The sequence below is a fragment of the Salmo salar genome, chromosome 15, assembly GCF_965601325.2.
Source record: "Salmo salar chromosome 15, fSalSal1, whole genome shotgun sequence".
Lineage (NCBI taxonomy): Eukaryota > Metazoa > Chordata > Actinopteri > Salmoniformes > Salmonidae > Salmo > Salmo salar.
The window spans coordinates 14,850,520-14,865,678 of record NC_138305.1 but is presented as its reverse complement, the minus strand read 5'-3'; the positions used below and the strand labels follow the sequence as shown (position 1 = coordinate 14,865,678).

Sequence of the window (15,159 nt, the reverse complement as noted above, 5' to 3'; positions counted from 1 at the left end):
AGAGGCGCTGTTGCGCCTTCTTCACCACGCTGTCTGTGTGGGTGGACCATTTCAGTTTGTCAGTGATGTGTACGCCGAGGAACTTAACCTCCCTGGGCAAGGTGGTACGCGCGAACCACTGCTTTTAATCAGGGCAAGGTGACCGGAAACATGACCGAACACAAATAGTGTAGAATTTGTTCTTAACTGACTTGCCTAGTTAAATAAAGGTCAAAAGAAGAAAAAAAGAAAAAAACTTAATAAAGTGGACGTACAGAACAGAAGTTGAAGAAATACAACGGTAGAACCAGAGGTAATAATCAGTTCATTCATTTTATTTTGCTCTGGGCATTTTAGATACAACCACAAATACAAAGATGATAAAACCACAAAGATGACAAGAACAGAAGAGACCAGAACAGACCATTCAGAGAGATACAGCCAGTAAGTCTTCCTGTCTGCCTGCCTCTCTCTCTGCCTGTCTGTCTTCATGTCAGTCTTTCTTCCTGTCTGTCTGCCTCTCTCTGCCTGTCTGTCTGTTTTCATGTCAGCCTGTCTCTCTGTCTGTCCTACTGTCTGTATGTCTGTCTGTCTATCTGTCCTCCTGTTTTCCTGTCTGCCTGTCTGTCTATCTAGTCAACCACACAACAACACTGCAGGGTAACAGAGAGAGGAAATCACTACTAGGTTACACTACTAGATTAATGACTCATATCTAACTTATATCTCTGGATGATATCTATTATCTAAATGAGTAAATCAAAACAGAGCACTTCAATCCATAAAGAATGAAATCAACATACTGCAGAATGGGGTCTATCTCCACATGAGTAGCAGCTTGGACTAACTGTTAAACTGCAGTATGGGGAGATTAGGATAATGGCAGCAGCTAGGACTACTAACTGTTAAACTGCAGTATGGAGAGATTAGGATAATGGCAGCAGCTTGGACTACTAACTGTTAAACTGCAGTATGGAGACATTAGGATAATGGCAGCAGCTAGGACTACTAACTGTTAAACTGCAGTATGGAGAGATTAGGATAATGGCAGCAGCTTGGACTACTAACTGTTAAACTGCAGTATGGAGAGATTATGATAATGGCAGCAGCTAGGACTACTAACTGTTAAACTGCAGTATGGAGAGATTAGGATAATGGCAGCAGCTTGGACTACTAACTGTTAAACTGCAGTATGGAGAGATTAGGATAATGGCAGCAGCTAGGACTACTAACTGTTAAACTGCAGTATGGAGAGATTAGGATAATGGCAGCAGCTTGGACTAACTGTTAAACTGCAGTATGGGGAGATTAATAGCAGCAGCTTGGACTACTAACTGTTAAACTGCAGTATGGAGAGATTAGGATAATGGCAGCAGCTAGGACTAACTGTTAAACTGCAGTATGGAGAGATTATGATAATGGCAGCAGCTTGGACTACTAACTGTTAAACTGCAGTATGGAGAGATTAGGATAATGGCAGCAGCTAGGACAACTAACTGTTAAACTGCAGTATGGAGAGATTAGGATAATGGCAGCAACTAGGACTACTAACTGTTAAACTGCAGTATGGGGAGATTAGGATAATGGCAGCAGCTAGGACTAACTGTTAAACTGCAGTATGGAGAGATTAGGATAATGGCAGCAGCTAGGACTACTAACTGTTAAACTGCAGTATGGGGAGATTAGGATAATGGCAGCAGCTTGGACTAACTGTTAAACTGCAGTATGGGGAGATTAATGGCAGCAGTTTGGACTACTAACTGTTAAACTGCAGTATGGAGAGATTAGGATAATGGCAGCAGCTAGGACTACTAACTGTTAAACTGCAGTATGGAGAGATTAGGATAATGGCAGCAGCTTGGACTACTAACTGTTAAACTGCAGTATGGAGAGATTAGGATAATGGCAGCAGCTAGGACTACTAACTGTTAAACTGCAGTATGGAGAGATTAGGATAATGGCAGCAGCTTGGACTACTAACTGTTAAACTGCAGTATGGAGAGATTAGGATAATGGCAGCAGCTAGGACTACTAACTGTTAAACTGCAGTATGGAGAGATTAGGATAATGGCAGCAGCTTGGACTACTAACTGTTAAACTGCAGTATGGAGAGATTAGGATAATGGCAGCAGCTAGGACTACTAACTGTTAAACTGCAGTATGGAGAGATTAGGATAATGGCAACAGCTTGGACTAACTGTTAAACTGCAGTATGGGGAGATTAATAGCAGCAGCTTGGACTACTAACTGTTAAACTGCAGTATGGAGAGATTAGGATAATGGCAGCAGCTAGGACTACTAACTGTTAAACTGCAGTATGGAGAGATTAGGATAATGGCAGCAGCTTGGACTACTAACTGTTAAACTGCAGTATGGAGAGATTAGGATAATGGCAGCAGCTAGGACTACTAACTGTTAAACTGCAGTATGGAGAGATTAGGATAATGGCAGCAGCTTGGACTACTAACTGTTAAACTGCAGTATGGAGAGATTAGGATAATGGCAGCAGCTAGGACTACTAACTGTTAAACTGCAGTATGGAGAGATTAGGATAATGGCAACAGCTTGGACTAACTGTTAAACTGCAGTATGGAGAGATTATGATAATGGCAGCAGCTTGGACTAACTGTTAAACTGCAGTATGGGGAGATTAATAGCAGCAGCTTGGACTACTAACTGTTAAACTGCAGTATGGAGAGATTAGGATAATGGCAGCAGCTAGGACTAACTGTTAAACTGCAGTATGGAGAGATTATGATAATGGCAGCAGCTTGGACTACTAACTGTTAAACTGCAGTATGGAGAGATTAGGATAATGGCAGCAGCTAGGACAACTAACTGTTAAACTGCAGTATGGAGAGATTAGGATAATGGCAGCAGCTAGGACTACTAACTGTTAAACTGCAGTATGGGGAGATTAGGATAATGGCAGCAGCTAGGACTAACTGTTAAACTGCAGTATGGAGAGATTAGGATAATGGCAGCAGCTAGGACTACTAACTGTTAAACTGCAGTATGGGGAGATTAGGATAATGGCAGCAGCTTGGACTAACTGTTAAACTGCAGTATGGGGAGATTAATGGCAGCAGCTTGGACTACTAACTGTTAAACTGCAGTATGGAGAGATTAGGATAATGGCAGCAGCTAGGACTACTAACTATTAAACTGCAGTATGGAGAGATTAGGATAATGGCAGCAGCTAGGACTACTAACTGTTAAACTGCAGTATGGGGAGATTAGGATAATGGCAGCAGCTTGGACTACTAACTGTTAAACTGCAGTATGGAGAGATTAGGATAATGGCAGCAGCTTGGCCTAACTGTTAAACTGCAGTATGGAGAGATTAGGATAATGGCAGCAGCTTGGACTACTAACTGTTAAACTGCAGTATGGAGAGATTAGGATAATGGCAGCAGCTAGGACTACTAACTGTTAAACTGCAGTATGGAGAGATTAGGATAATGGCAACAGCTTGGACTAACTGTTAAACTGCAGTATGGAGAGATTATGATAATGGCAGCAGCTTGGACTAACTGTTAAACTGCAGTATGGGGAGATTAATAGCAGCAGCTTGGACTACTAACTGTTAAACTGCAGTATGGAGAGATTAGGATAATGGCAGCAGCTAGGACTAACTGTTAAACTGCAGTATGGAGAGATTATGATAATGGCAGCAGCTTGGACTACTAACTGTTAAACTGCAGTATGGAGAGATTAGGATAATGGCAGCAGCTAGGACAACTAACTGTTAAACTGCAGTATGGAGAGATTAGGATAATGGCAGCAGCTAGGACTACTAACTGTTAAACTGCAGTATGGGGAGATTAGGATAATGGCAGCAGCTAGGACTAACTGTTAAACTGCAGTATGGAGAGATTAGGATAATGGCAGCAGCTAGGACTACTAACTGTTAAACTGCAGTATGGGGAGATTAGGATAATGGCAGCAGCTTGGACTAACTGTTAAACTGCAGTATGGGGAGATTAATGGCAGCAGCTTGGACTACTAACTGTTAAACTGCAGTATGGAGAGATTAGGATAATGGCAGCAGCTAGGACTACTAACTATTAAACTGCAGTATGGAGAGATTAGGATAATGGCAGCAGCTAGGACTACTAACTGTTAAACTGCAGTATGGGGAGATTAGGATAATGGCAGCAGCTTGGACTACTAACTGTTAAACTGCAGTATGGAGAGATTAGGATAATGGCAGCAGCTTGGCCTAACTGTTAAACTGCAGTATGGAGAGATTAGGATAATGCTTAGGATAATATAGAGAAATCGTAATGGCGTATTTTTGTAGGCACTCACTCCGCCATGGTTCGTTGGACGAAACCTATGGGAAAATGAATGTTTTTGTAGGTCTTTGGATAAACAGAGAAATAAGGTCTGTGGGAAACAGGTTTAGGAGATCGTACATTTTGTTCTATGAGATAATCTTCATCAGCTAACATCACTTCTTGTGAATTTTGAAGCATTTATGTAATAATTAAAAAAACAACACAACATAAAGGTCATGTTACTGACTGATATTATAGAACATAAAGGTCATGTTCCCTGACTAATATTATAGAACACAACATATAAGACCTCCTAAGCCTGTTAACCTCAGACCTTATTTTCTGCCTTTATTCCAAAACCCCATTCATTTTCCCCATAGGAATGGCTGAACGAACCAGAGGCAAATCATTTCCTGTTGTTAGGACTACAAGCTGGGGAGCTCTAAAGGAGACTAATGCTAATGGGCCTGAGTAGTGGGAAATATAACATTAGATACGATATATCTATACTGCCATGATATAAACACTTTAAAAAAAGCTATTATATAAACTAAGCATTTGCAAGCATATGTGTTGTTTGTAACCAAATGTTGTTGATTCTGAATTTGTTTTTAATCTCATTGAATTAAAGCATAAATATATAAAATGTACAAACACGCATAAAATATAGATTCTCCACAATGTTTGATCTTTAAAATATTCCTGTAGGGTAAACTAAGAAGAATATTGCCATAGAAAACCCTGTGCTGTCTGTCATCCTGTCTGTACTGTACTAACATAGTCACATGCCATCACTATGGTGGGGACAGCTCTGAGAGAAAACATCCATATAGTAGAAAGAGAAAGAACAAAGAAAACCAAAAATGATTGAATAAGTGCCATACTGTAGAAAATAAAAGAAAGAAAGAAAGAAAGAAAGGATTATCTTGTTAAGTCCTAAGGATCAGCCTTCCTCTTCTTCACTCATCTTCACTTCTGCTCTCCTCAGACTGATTCTGCAAAGGAAGACAACACTATGAGGTCATCAACAGTGGACCTGCTGGGATGAGACTTCACCAGACCACAGGAATTAACAACCTAACAACCAACTCAACATCCCAACTCTAGAATAGCTCAGAGAACAAAGAGAAGAGAGAAGAGGAGAGAGAAGCATAACTTACCTTTCCTCCTGAACTCAGAAGAGCAGAGAAAGAGAGAGAGAGACAGAAAGACAGAGGGGGAGAGAGATAGTGAAAGAAAGAGAGAAATTGAGAGAGGTAAACATGGAGAGAGAGAAAGAGACATGGAGAGATAAACATGGAGAGGTAACGAGAGAGAGAGACATGAGTGGAGAGAGAAAGAGAGACATGGAGAGACAGAAAGAGAGACATGGAAAGAGAGAAAAACATGGGGATGGAGAGAGACATGGAGAGAGACATGGAAAGAGAGAAAAACATGGGGATGGAGAGAGACATGGTGAGAGAGAAACACGGGGATGGAGAGACATGGAGAGAGAGAGAGAGAGAGAGAGACAGAGAGACATGGAGAGAGAGAAATAGAGAGATGGAGAAAGAAAGAGAGACATGGAGAGAGAAAGAGAGATGAGAGAGTGAAAGAGAGACTTGGAGAGAGAGAAATAGAGAGATGGAGAGAGAGACGGAGAGAAAGAAAGACGGAGAGACATGAGTAGAGAGAGAAACATGGAGAGAGAAAGAGAGACACAGAGAGTCTTCTGTGAGTGTAATGTTTACTGATAATTTGTATTGTTTATTTCACTTTTGTTTATTATCTACTTCACTTGCTTTGTCAATGTAAACATAAACTCAGCAAAAAAAGGAACGTCCTCTCACTGCCAACTGGGTTTATTTTCAACAAAATTAACATGTGTAAATATTTGTATGAACATAACAAGATTCAACAACTAAGACATAAACTGAACAAGTTCCACAGACATGTGACTAACATAAATTGAATAATGTGTCCCTGAACAAAGGGGGAGTCAAAATCAAAAGTAACAGTCAGTATCTGGTGTGGCCACCAGCTGCATTAAGTACTGCAGTGCATCTCCTCCTCATGGACTGCACCAGATTTGCCAGTTTTTCCTGTGAGATGTTACCCCACTCTTCCACCAAGGCACCTGCAAGTTCCCGGACATTTCTGGGGGGAATGGCCCTAGCCCTCACCCGCCGATCCAACAGGTCCCTGACGTGCACAATGGGATTGAGATCCGGGCTCTTCGCTGGCCATGGCAGAACACTGACATTCCTGTCTTGCAGGAAATCACACACAGAATGAGCAGTATGGCTGGTGGCATTGTCATGCTGGAGGATCATGTCAGGATGAGCATGCAGGAAGGGTACCACATGAGGGAGGATGATGTCTTCCCTGTGACGCACAGCGTTGAGATTGCCTGCAATGACAACAAGCTCAGTCCGATGATGCTGTGACACACCGCCCCAGAACATGACGGACCCTCCACCTCCAAATCAATCCCGCTCCAGAGTACAGGCCTCAGTGTAAAGCTCATTCCTTTGACGAAAACGCGAATTCAACCAGAGAAGACCGCGACTCGTCAGTGAAGAGCACTTTTTGCCAGTCCTGTCTGGTCCAGCGACGATGGGTTTGTGCCCATATGTGACGTTGTTGCCGGTGATGTCTGGTGAGGACCTGCCTTACAACAGGCCTACAAACCCTCAGTCCAGCCTCTCTCAGCCTATTGAGGACAGTCTGAGCACTGATGGAGGGATTGTGCGTTCCTGGTGTAACTCGGTGTCCCACAGGTGTAATGTTTGGATGTACCAATCCTGTGCAGGTGTTGTTACATGTGGTCTGCCACGGCGAGGACGATCAACTGTCCGTCCTGTCTCCCTATAGCGCTGTCTTAGGCGTCTCACAGTACAGACATTGCAATGTATTGTCCTGGCCACATCAGCAGTCCTCATGCCTCCTTGCAGCATGCCTAAGGAACGTTCACGCAGATGAGCGTGAACGTTGGTGTTTTTCCAGAGTCAGTAGAAAGGCCTCTTTAGTGTCCTAAGTTTTCATAACTGTGACCTTAAATGCCTATTGTCTGTAAGCTGTTCAGCTCCACAGGTACATGTTCATTAATTGTTTATGGTTCATTGAACAAGCATGGGAAACAGTGTTTAAACCCTTTACAATGAAGATCTGTGAAGTTATTTGGATTTTTACTAATTATCTTTGAAAGACAGGGTCCTGAAAAAGGGACATTTCTTTTTTTGCTGAGTTTATGTTTCCCATGCCAATAAAGCCCTTGAATTGAATTGAGAGAAAGAGAGAGACACATGGAGAGAGAGAAGCATGGTAAGAGGGAAAGAGGGAGAGAGAGAGAGAGAGAGAGAGACGCGGAGAGAGATAGCATCATAAGAAAACAGCAGGTCAAACACATTTACCCTGTTCGTCTGAAAACCGCCCTGGACCCCAGCAGGTTGTCATGGTGACTTACGTTGTCATCCTGGTCATCGTCGCTGTCATCGTCACTGACGACGGGTTTGGCCTTGGAGCGACTCAGTCTCTTCTTGCCTTTGTCCTTGTTATGGTGACGGGCTCCGATGCTGCTACCGCCACACTCCTTCTTACCTAGCATTATCTTCACCCTCACTGAATTAGCTGCAGAGGAGAGCGAGAGACAGGGGGATGAGGAGAGAGAGAGGGATGAGGAGAAAGAGAGATCAACTCCCATATCAACTGACTGAAATACCCCTGTATGCCATCACAGCAGCAAGATTTGTGACCTGTTGTCACAAGAAAAGGGCAACCAGTGAAGAACAAACACCATTTAAATACAACCCATATTTATTATCTACTTCACTTGCTTTGGAAATGTTAACATATGTTTCCCATGCCAATAAAGCTCTTAAATTGAATTGAATTTGAAAAGAGAGAGAGATGAGGAGAAAGAGTGGGGTGAAGAGAGAGGAGGAGAGAGATGAGGAGAGAGAGCGAGAGAGAGAGAGAGAGAGAGAGAGAGAGAGAGAGAGAGAGAGAAAGCATTACGGGCCAATAAATTACATGGTACTAAACAGGCCTACTGATGGCTTGCAAACAGTACAGAAATCTACCAAAAAGCAACCAGTAGCCAAAAAATACAAGCTCTCTTAACATTCTCCTGAGGCAATGAAAGGTGTACATTTGGCCGTTTGGAACATAAACTTTATATTTGACAAATTAGCCTCCTTGGTTAATCCAAAAAGAATAGATCATTTTAAATGGTTCAATAATGATTGGAGAAATCTAAGAAAATCATTGAGAAATCCATCTAATTAAAAACACAAAGAACCAGAAAACAAAAATATAGACCTTCAATATGGGGAAACACTGAAGCAATACAGACACACTCTAACAACAGATAAGGAGCAGTTGGATTTCCTATATGGAAATGAGGAATCCATAGAATCAAACCACTTCTGGGAAAACTGGAATAAATTAAACAAACCTCATCATGAGGGATTGGCTATCCAAAATGGGGATATGTGGAGAAATCACTCAGCAAACCTCTACGGCAATAAATCAAATCAAATATTATTGGTCACAATACACATGGTTAGCAGATGTTAATGTGAGTGTAGCGAAATGCTTGTGCTTCTAGTTCCGACAGTGCAGTAATATCTAACAAGTAATCTACCAATTCCCCAACAACTTCCTAATACACACAAATCTAAAGGGGTGGATGAAAATATGTACATATACATATACGGATGAGTGATGGCCGAGCGTCATAGGTAAGATGCAGTAGATGGTATAAAATACAGTATATACATGTGATATGAGTAATGTAAGATATCAAATCAAAGTTTATTTGTCACGTGCGCTGAATACAACAGGTTTCACCTTACAGTGAAATGCTTACTTACAGGCTCTAACCAATAGTGCAAAAAAGGTATTAGGTGAACAATAGGTAGGTAAGGAAATAAAACAACAGTAAAAAGACAGGCTATATGTAAACATTATTAAAGGGGCATTATTTAGAATGGCATTGTTTAAAGTGACGAGTGATCCATTTATTAAAGTGGCCAGTGATTGGGTCTCAATTTAGGCAGCAGGCTCTCTGAGTTAGTGATGGCTGTTTAACAGTCTGATGGCCTTGAGATAGAAACTGTTTTTCAGTCTCTCGGTCCCTGCTTTGATGCACCTGTACTGACCTCGCCTTCTGGATGATAGCGGGGTGAACAGGCAGTGGCTCGGGTGGTTGTTGTCCTTCATGAGCTTTTTGGCCTTCCTGTGACATCGGGTGGTGTAGGTGTCCTGGAGGGCAGGTAGTTTGCTCCCGGTGATGCGTTGTGCAGACCGCACCACCCTCTGGAGAGCCTTACGGTTGTGGGCGGAGCAGTTGCCGTACCAGGCAGTGATACAGCCCGACAGGATGCTCTCGATTGTGCATCTGTAAAAGTATGTCAGGGTTTTGTTGACAAGACACATTTTTCAGCCTCCTGAGGTTAAAGAGGCTCTCTGTTGTTCCATCTTTACCACACTGTCTGTGTGAGTGGACCATTCCAGTTTGTCAGTGATGTGGACACCCAGGAACTTAAAAAAAAAACTGTACACCTTCTCCAATGCTGTCCCTTCGACGTGGATATTGGGGTGCTCCCTCTGCTGTTTCCTGAAGTCCACGATATGGAGAGATTGAATATGTCCGCAAACACTCCAGCCAGCTGGTCTGCGCATGCTCTGAGGACGTGGCTAGAGATGCCATCTGGGCCAGCAGCCTTGCGAGAGTTAACAAGTTAAAATATTTTACTCACGTCAGCCACGGAGAAGGGGGGGGGGGGCACAGTCTTTGTTAGTGAGCCATGACGGTGGCACTGTAATATCCTCAAAGCGGGCAAAGATGTTGTTTAGATTGTCTGGAAGCGTGACGTCGGTGTCTGTGACGTGGCTGTTTTTGTAGTCAGTGATTTCCTGTAGACGCTGCCACATATGTCTCGTGTCTGAGCCGTTGAATTGCGACTCCACCTTGTCCCTGTACCGGCATTATGCTTGTTTGATTGCCTTGCGGAGGGAATAACTAAACAGTTTAAATTCAGCTATATTTACAGTCCTCTTTTCATGGTTAAATGAGGTGGATTGGGCTTTCAGTTTTGTGCGAATGCCTCCATCCATCCACGGTTTCTGGTTAGGGTAGGGTTTAATAGTCACAGTGGGAACAACATCTCAAATGCACTTCTTAATAAACACACTGAGTCAGCGTATAGGTCAATGTTGTTCTCTGAGGCTGACCGGAACATATTCCAGTCCGCCTGATTAAAACAATCTTGAAGTGTGGCTTCCGATTGGTCAGACCAGCGTTGAATGGTTCTCGTCACTGGTACATCCTGTTTGAGTTTCTGCCTATAAGACGGAATGAGCAAGATGGCGTCGTGGTCAGATTTGCAGAAGGCAAGGCGCGGGAGGGAATTGTATGCATCGCGGAAGTTAGAGTAGCAGTGCTCGAGAGTATTAGCTCTGCGAGTCGTGCAATCAATGTGCTGATAGAATTTATGTAGCATTGCTCTCAAATTTACTTTGTTAAAATCTCCAGCTACAATAAATGCAACCTCCAGTGATATGGTTTCCAGTTTACATAGAGTCCAGTGAAGTTCCTTGAGGGACGTTTTGGTGTTCGCTTGAGGGGGAATGTACACAGCAGTGGCTATAACTGAAGATACTTCTCTTGGTAGGTAAAATGGCCGGCATTTGATTGTAAGGAATTCAATGTCGGGTGAGCAGAAGGACTTTAGTTCCTGTGTGTTGTTATGATTACACCAAGAGTTGTTAATCATAAAGCATACACCCCCCATCCTTCTTCTTACCAGAGAGATGTTTATCTCTGACGGAGTGATGCATGGAGAAGCCCGGTTGCTGAACCGATTCCGACAGCATATCCCGAGAGAGCCATGTTTCCGTGAAACAGAGAACGTTACAATCTCCGATGTCCCTCTGGAAGGCAACCCTTGCTTGAATTTCGTCAAGCTTGTTGTCAAGAGACTGGACATTGGCGAGTACTATACTCGGGAGCGGTAAGAGATGTGCACATCTACGGAGCCTGACCAGAAGACCGCTCCATTTGCGGCGCCGTTGTTTTGGGTCGGCTACTGGGATCAGATCCAATGTCCTGGGTGGTGGTCCGAACAAAGGTCTGCTTCGGGAAAGTTGTATTCCTGGTCGTAATGTTGGTAAGTTGACGTTGCTCTTATTTCCAATAGTTCTTCCAGGCTGTATGTAATAATACTTAAGATTTCCTGGGGTAACAATGTAAGAAATAATACATAAAAAACAAAATACTGCATAGTGTCCTAAGAACGCGAAGCGAGGCAACCATCTCTGTCAGCGGCATTTTCAATTCCACTATAACATTTTCAATATAACAAAGAGCCCAGAACAAAAAGATATACAAGAAAAATTACAAATCCTTGAATCAGCAGTCAAAGACTATCAGAATTATCATTGGGAAAACTATACACTCTCCAACCCAAAAAGGACAGTGGTGCTGATGGTATTTTAAATGAAATGATCAAATATACAGACCACAAATTCAAATTGGCTATTCTCAAACTCTTCAACATTTTCCTCACTGCAGGTATTTTTCCCCGATATTTGGGACCAAGGATTGATAACTCCAATCTATTAAAATGGAGACAAATTTGACCCAAATAATTACAGAGGAATTTGCGTTAACAGCAACTTGGGGAAAATTCTCTGCAGTATCATAAATAGCAGACGTCCTGAGCAGAAGCCAGATTGGATTTCTAAAAAATGATCATACAACAGAGCACATTTCCACCCTCCTCACTCTGACAAACAAGTAAACCAAAACACATTTCCACCCTCCACACTCTGACAAACAAGTAAACCAAAACACATTTCCACCCTACACACTCTGACAAACAAGTAAACCAAAACAAAGGCACAATCTACTCGTGTTTTGTAGACTTCAAGAAAGCATTTGATTACATTTGGTACAAAGGTCTTTCTATAAGCTAATAGAAATTGGTACTGGAGGGAAAACATATGATATTATTAAATCAATTAAATCAAGTTCAATTTCCTATTACACTGTGACAAATACTCAGACCTAAGATAATATTTCTTTCCCAAATGTATCATTCAGTACAACGAATTTGAAACAATAAAAGATGAAGAAAAAAAATCTATATTTATTGGGTGAAAAGCCAAAATGTTCAGGCAGCCAAATATGTGTCCTCCTGCCACAACCTGAGGGACAGCCAGTGAAAAGTGCAATGTAATGCCGATAATATTTCCCATTTAGTTTTGTCTTTCATACCAGGTCATGTGTCTTCTCAGTCATGTTGAGGCTGGTCTACTACTATTGCTTTAATATATTATTATTCTCATTAATATTGTTGTTGTAGTTGCTGTTAATGGTAATCCCATTTCCACTACTACTATTATTATTGCTGTTACTTATGTAAACTTTGACAATGTAAGTAATTTAACTTGCCATGTCAATAAATGAGGAGAGAGAGAGGGGTGAGGAGAGAGAGAGGGGGGTGAGGAGAGAGAGAGGGGGGTGAGGAGAGAGAGAGGGATGAGGAGAGAGAGAGGGGGGTGAGGAGAGAGAGAGAGAGGGGTGAGGAGAGAGGGGGGTGAGGAGAGAGAGAGGGGGATGAGGAGAGAGAGAGGGGGATGAGGAGAGAGAGAGGGGTGAGGAGAGAGGTGAGGAGAGAGGGGGATGAGGAGAGAGAGAGGGGTGAGGAGAGAGAGGGGGATGAGGAGAGAGAGAGAGGGGGATGAGGAGAGAGAGAGAGGGGGATGAGGAGAGAGAGAGGGGGATGAGGAGAGAGAGGGGGATGAGGAGAGAGAGAGGGGTGAGGAGAGAGGTGAGGAGAGAGGGGGATGAGGAGAGAGAGAGGGGTGAGGAGAGAGAGGGGGATGAGGAGAGAGAGAGAGGGGGATGAGGAGAGAGAGAGGGATGAGGAGAGAGAGAGAGGGGTGAGGAGAGAGAGAGGGGTGAGGAGAGAGAGGGGGATGAGGAGAGAGAGGGGGGTGAAGAGAGAGAGGGGTGAGGAGAGAGAGAGAGGGGTGAGGAGAGAGAGAGAGGGGTGAGGAGAGAGAGAGAGGGGGATGAGGAGAGAGAGGGGGATGAGGAGAGAGAGAGAGGGGGATGAGGAGAGAGAGGGGGATGAGGAGAGAGAGAGACCTAATTAAATACATTGGGGGAAAAAAGTATTTGATCCCCTGCTGATTTTGTACGTTTGCCCACTGACAAAGAAAGGATCAGTCTATAAATGTAATGGTAGGTGTATTTGAACAGTGAGAGACAGAATAACAACAAAAATATTCAGAAAAACGCATGTCAGAAATGTTATAAATTGATTTGCATTTTAATGAGGGAAATAAGTATTTGACCCCCTCTCAATCAGAAAGATTTCTGGCTCCCAGGTGTCTTTTATAAAGGTAACGAGCTGAGATTAGGAGCACACTCTTAAAGGGAGTGCTCCAAACCGCAGCTTGTTACCTGTAAAAAAGACACCTGTCCACAGAAGCAATCAATCAATCAATCAATCAATCAGATTCCAAACTCTCCACCATGGCCAAGACCAAAGAGCTCTCCAAGGCTGTCAGGGACAAGATTGTAGACCTACACAAGGCTGGAATGGGCTACAAGACCATCACCAAGCAGCTTGGTGAGGTGACAACATTTGGTGCGATTATTCGCAAATGGAAGAAACACAAAAGAACTGTCAATCTCCCTCGGCCTGGGGCTCCATGCAAGATCTCACCTCGTGGAGTTGCAATGATCATGAGAACGGTGAGGAAATCAGCCCAGAACTACACGGGAGGATCTTGTCAATGATCTCAATGCAGCTGGGACCATAGTCACCAAGAAAACAATTGGTAACACACTATGCCGTGAAGGACTGAAATCCTGCAGCGCCCGCAAGGTCCCCCTGCTCAAGAATACATATACATGCCTGTCTGAAGTTTGCCAATGAACATCTGAATGACTCAGAGGACAACTGGTGAAAGTGTTGTGGTCAGATGAGACCAAAATGGAGCTCTTTGGCATCAACTCAACTCGCCGTGTTTGGAGGAGGAGGAATGCTGCCTATGACCTCAAGAACACCATCTCCACCGTCAAACATGGTGGTGGAAACATTATGCTTTGGGGGTGTTTTTCTGCTAAGGGGACAGGACAACTTCACCGCATCAAAGGGACGATGGATGGGGCCATGTACCGTCAAATCTTGGGTGAGAACCTCCTTCCCTCAGCCAGGGCATTGAAAATGGGTCGTGGATGGGTATTCCAGCATGACAATGACCCAAAACACACGGCCAAGGCAACAAAGGAGTGGCTCAAGAAGAAGCACATTAAGGTCCTGGAGTGGCCTAGCCAGTCTCCAGACCTTAATCCCATAGAAAATCTGTGGAGGGAGCTGAAGGTTTGAGTTGCCAAACGTCAGCCTCGAAACCTTAATGACTTGGAGAAGATCTGCCAAGAGGAGTGGGACAAAATCCCTCCTGAGATGTGCGCAAACCTGGTGGCCAACTACAAGAAACGTCTGACCTCTGTGATTGCCAACAAGGGTTTTGCCACCAAGTACTAAGTCATGTTTTGCAGAGGGGTCAAATACTTATTTTTCTCATTAAAATGCAAATCATTTTATAACATTTTTTACATGCGTTTTTCTGGATTCTTTTGTTGTTATTCTTTCTCTCACTGTTCAAATAAACCTATTAAAATTATAGACTGATCATTTCTTTGTAAGTGGGCAAACGTACAAAATCAGCAGGCGATCAAATACTTTTCCCCCCCCACTGTAGGTACAGTATAATAAAGTTTACGGAATAGACTAGAGTATATATGGTAGTGAGACAGCAGAGTATTCACTACAGACAATGGATGGTAATGAGACAGCAGAGTATTCACTACAGACAATGGATGGTAGTGAGACAGCAGAGT

The 15,159-nt window shown here is 43.1% G+C and overlaps 1 protein-coding gene across 4 annotated transcripts in view; it reads right to left on the bottom strand.

Moving 5' to 3' along the window:
- Positions 1 to 293: 293 nt before the first annotated feature.
- The window catches only part of smarca2 (SWI/SNF related BAF chromatin remodeling complex subunit ATPase 2), a 159,754-nt gene continuing 144,888 nt past the window's right edge, over positions 294 to 15,159 (bottom strand). For all 4 annotated transcript variants that reach the window (XM_045695465.2, XM_082961596.1, XM_082961597.1 and 1 more), the window contains 2 exons: positions 7,705 to 7,868; positions 294 to 5,254 (listed from right to left, as the gene is read on the bottom strand). In XM_045695465.2, coding sequence (XP_045551421.1) covers positions 5,219 to 5,254; positions 7,705 to 7,868 — 200 coding nt within the window. In that variant the 3' untranslated portion in view covers positions 294 to 5,218. The remainder of the gene's footprint in view (positions 5,255 to 7,704; positions 7,869 to 15,159) is intronic.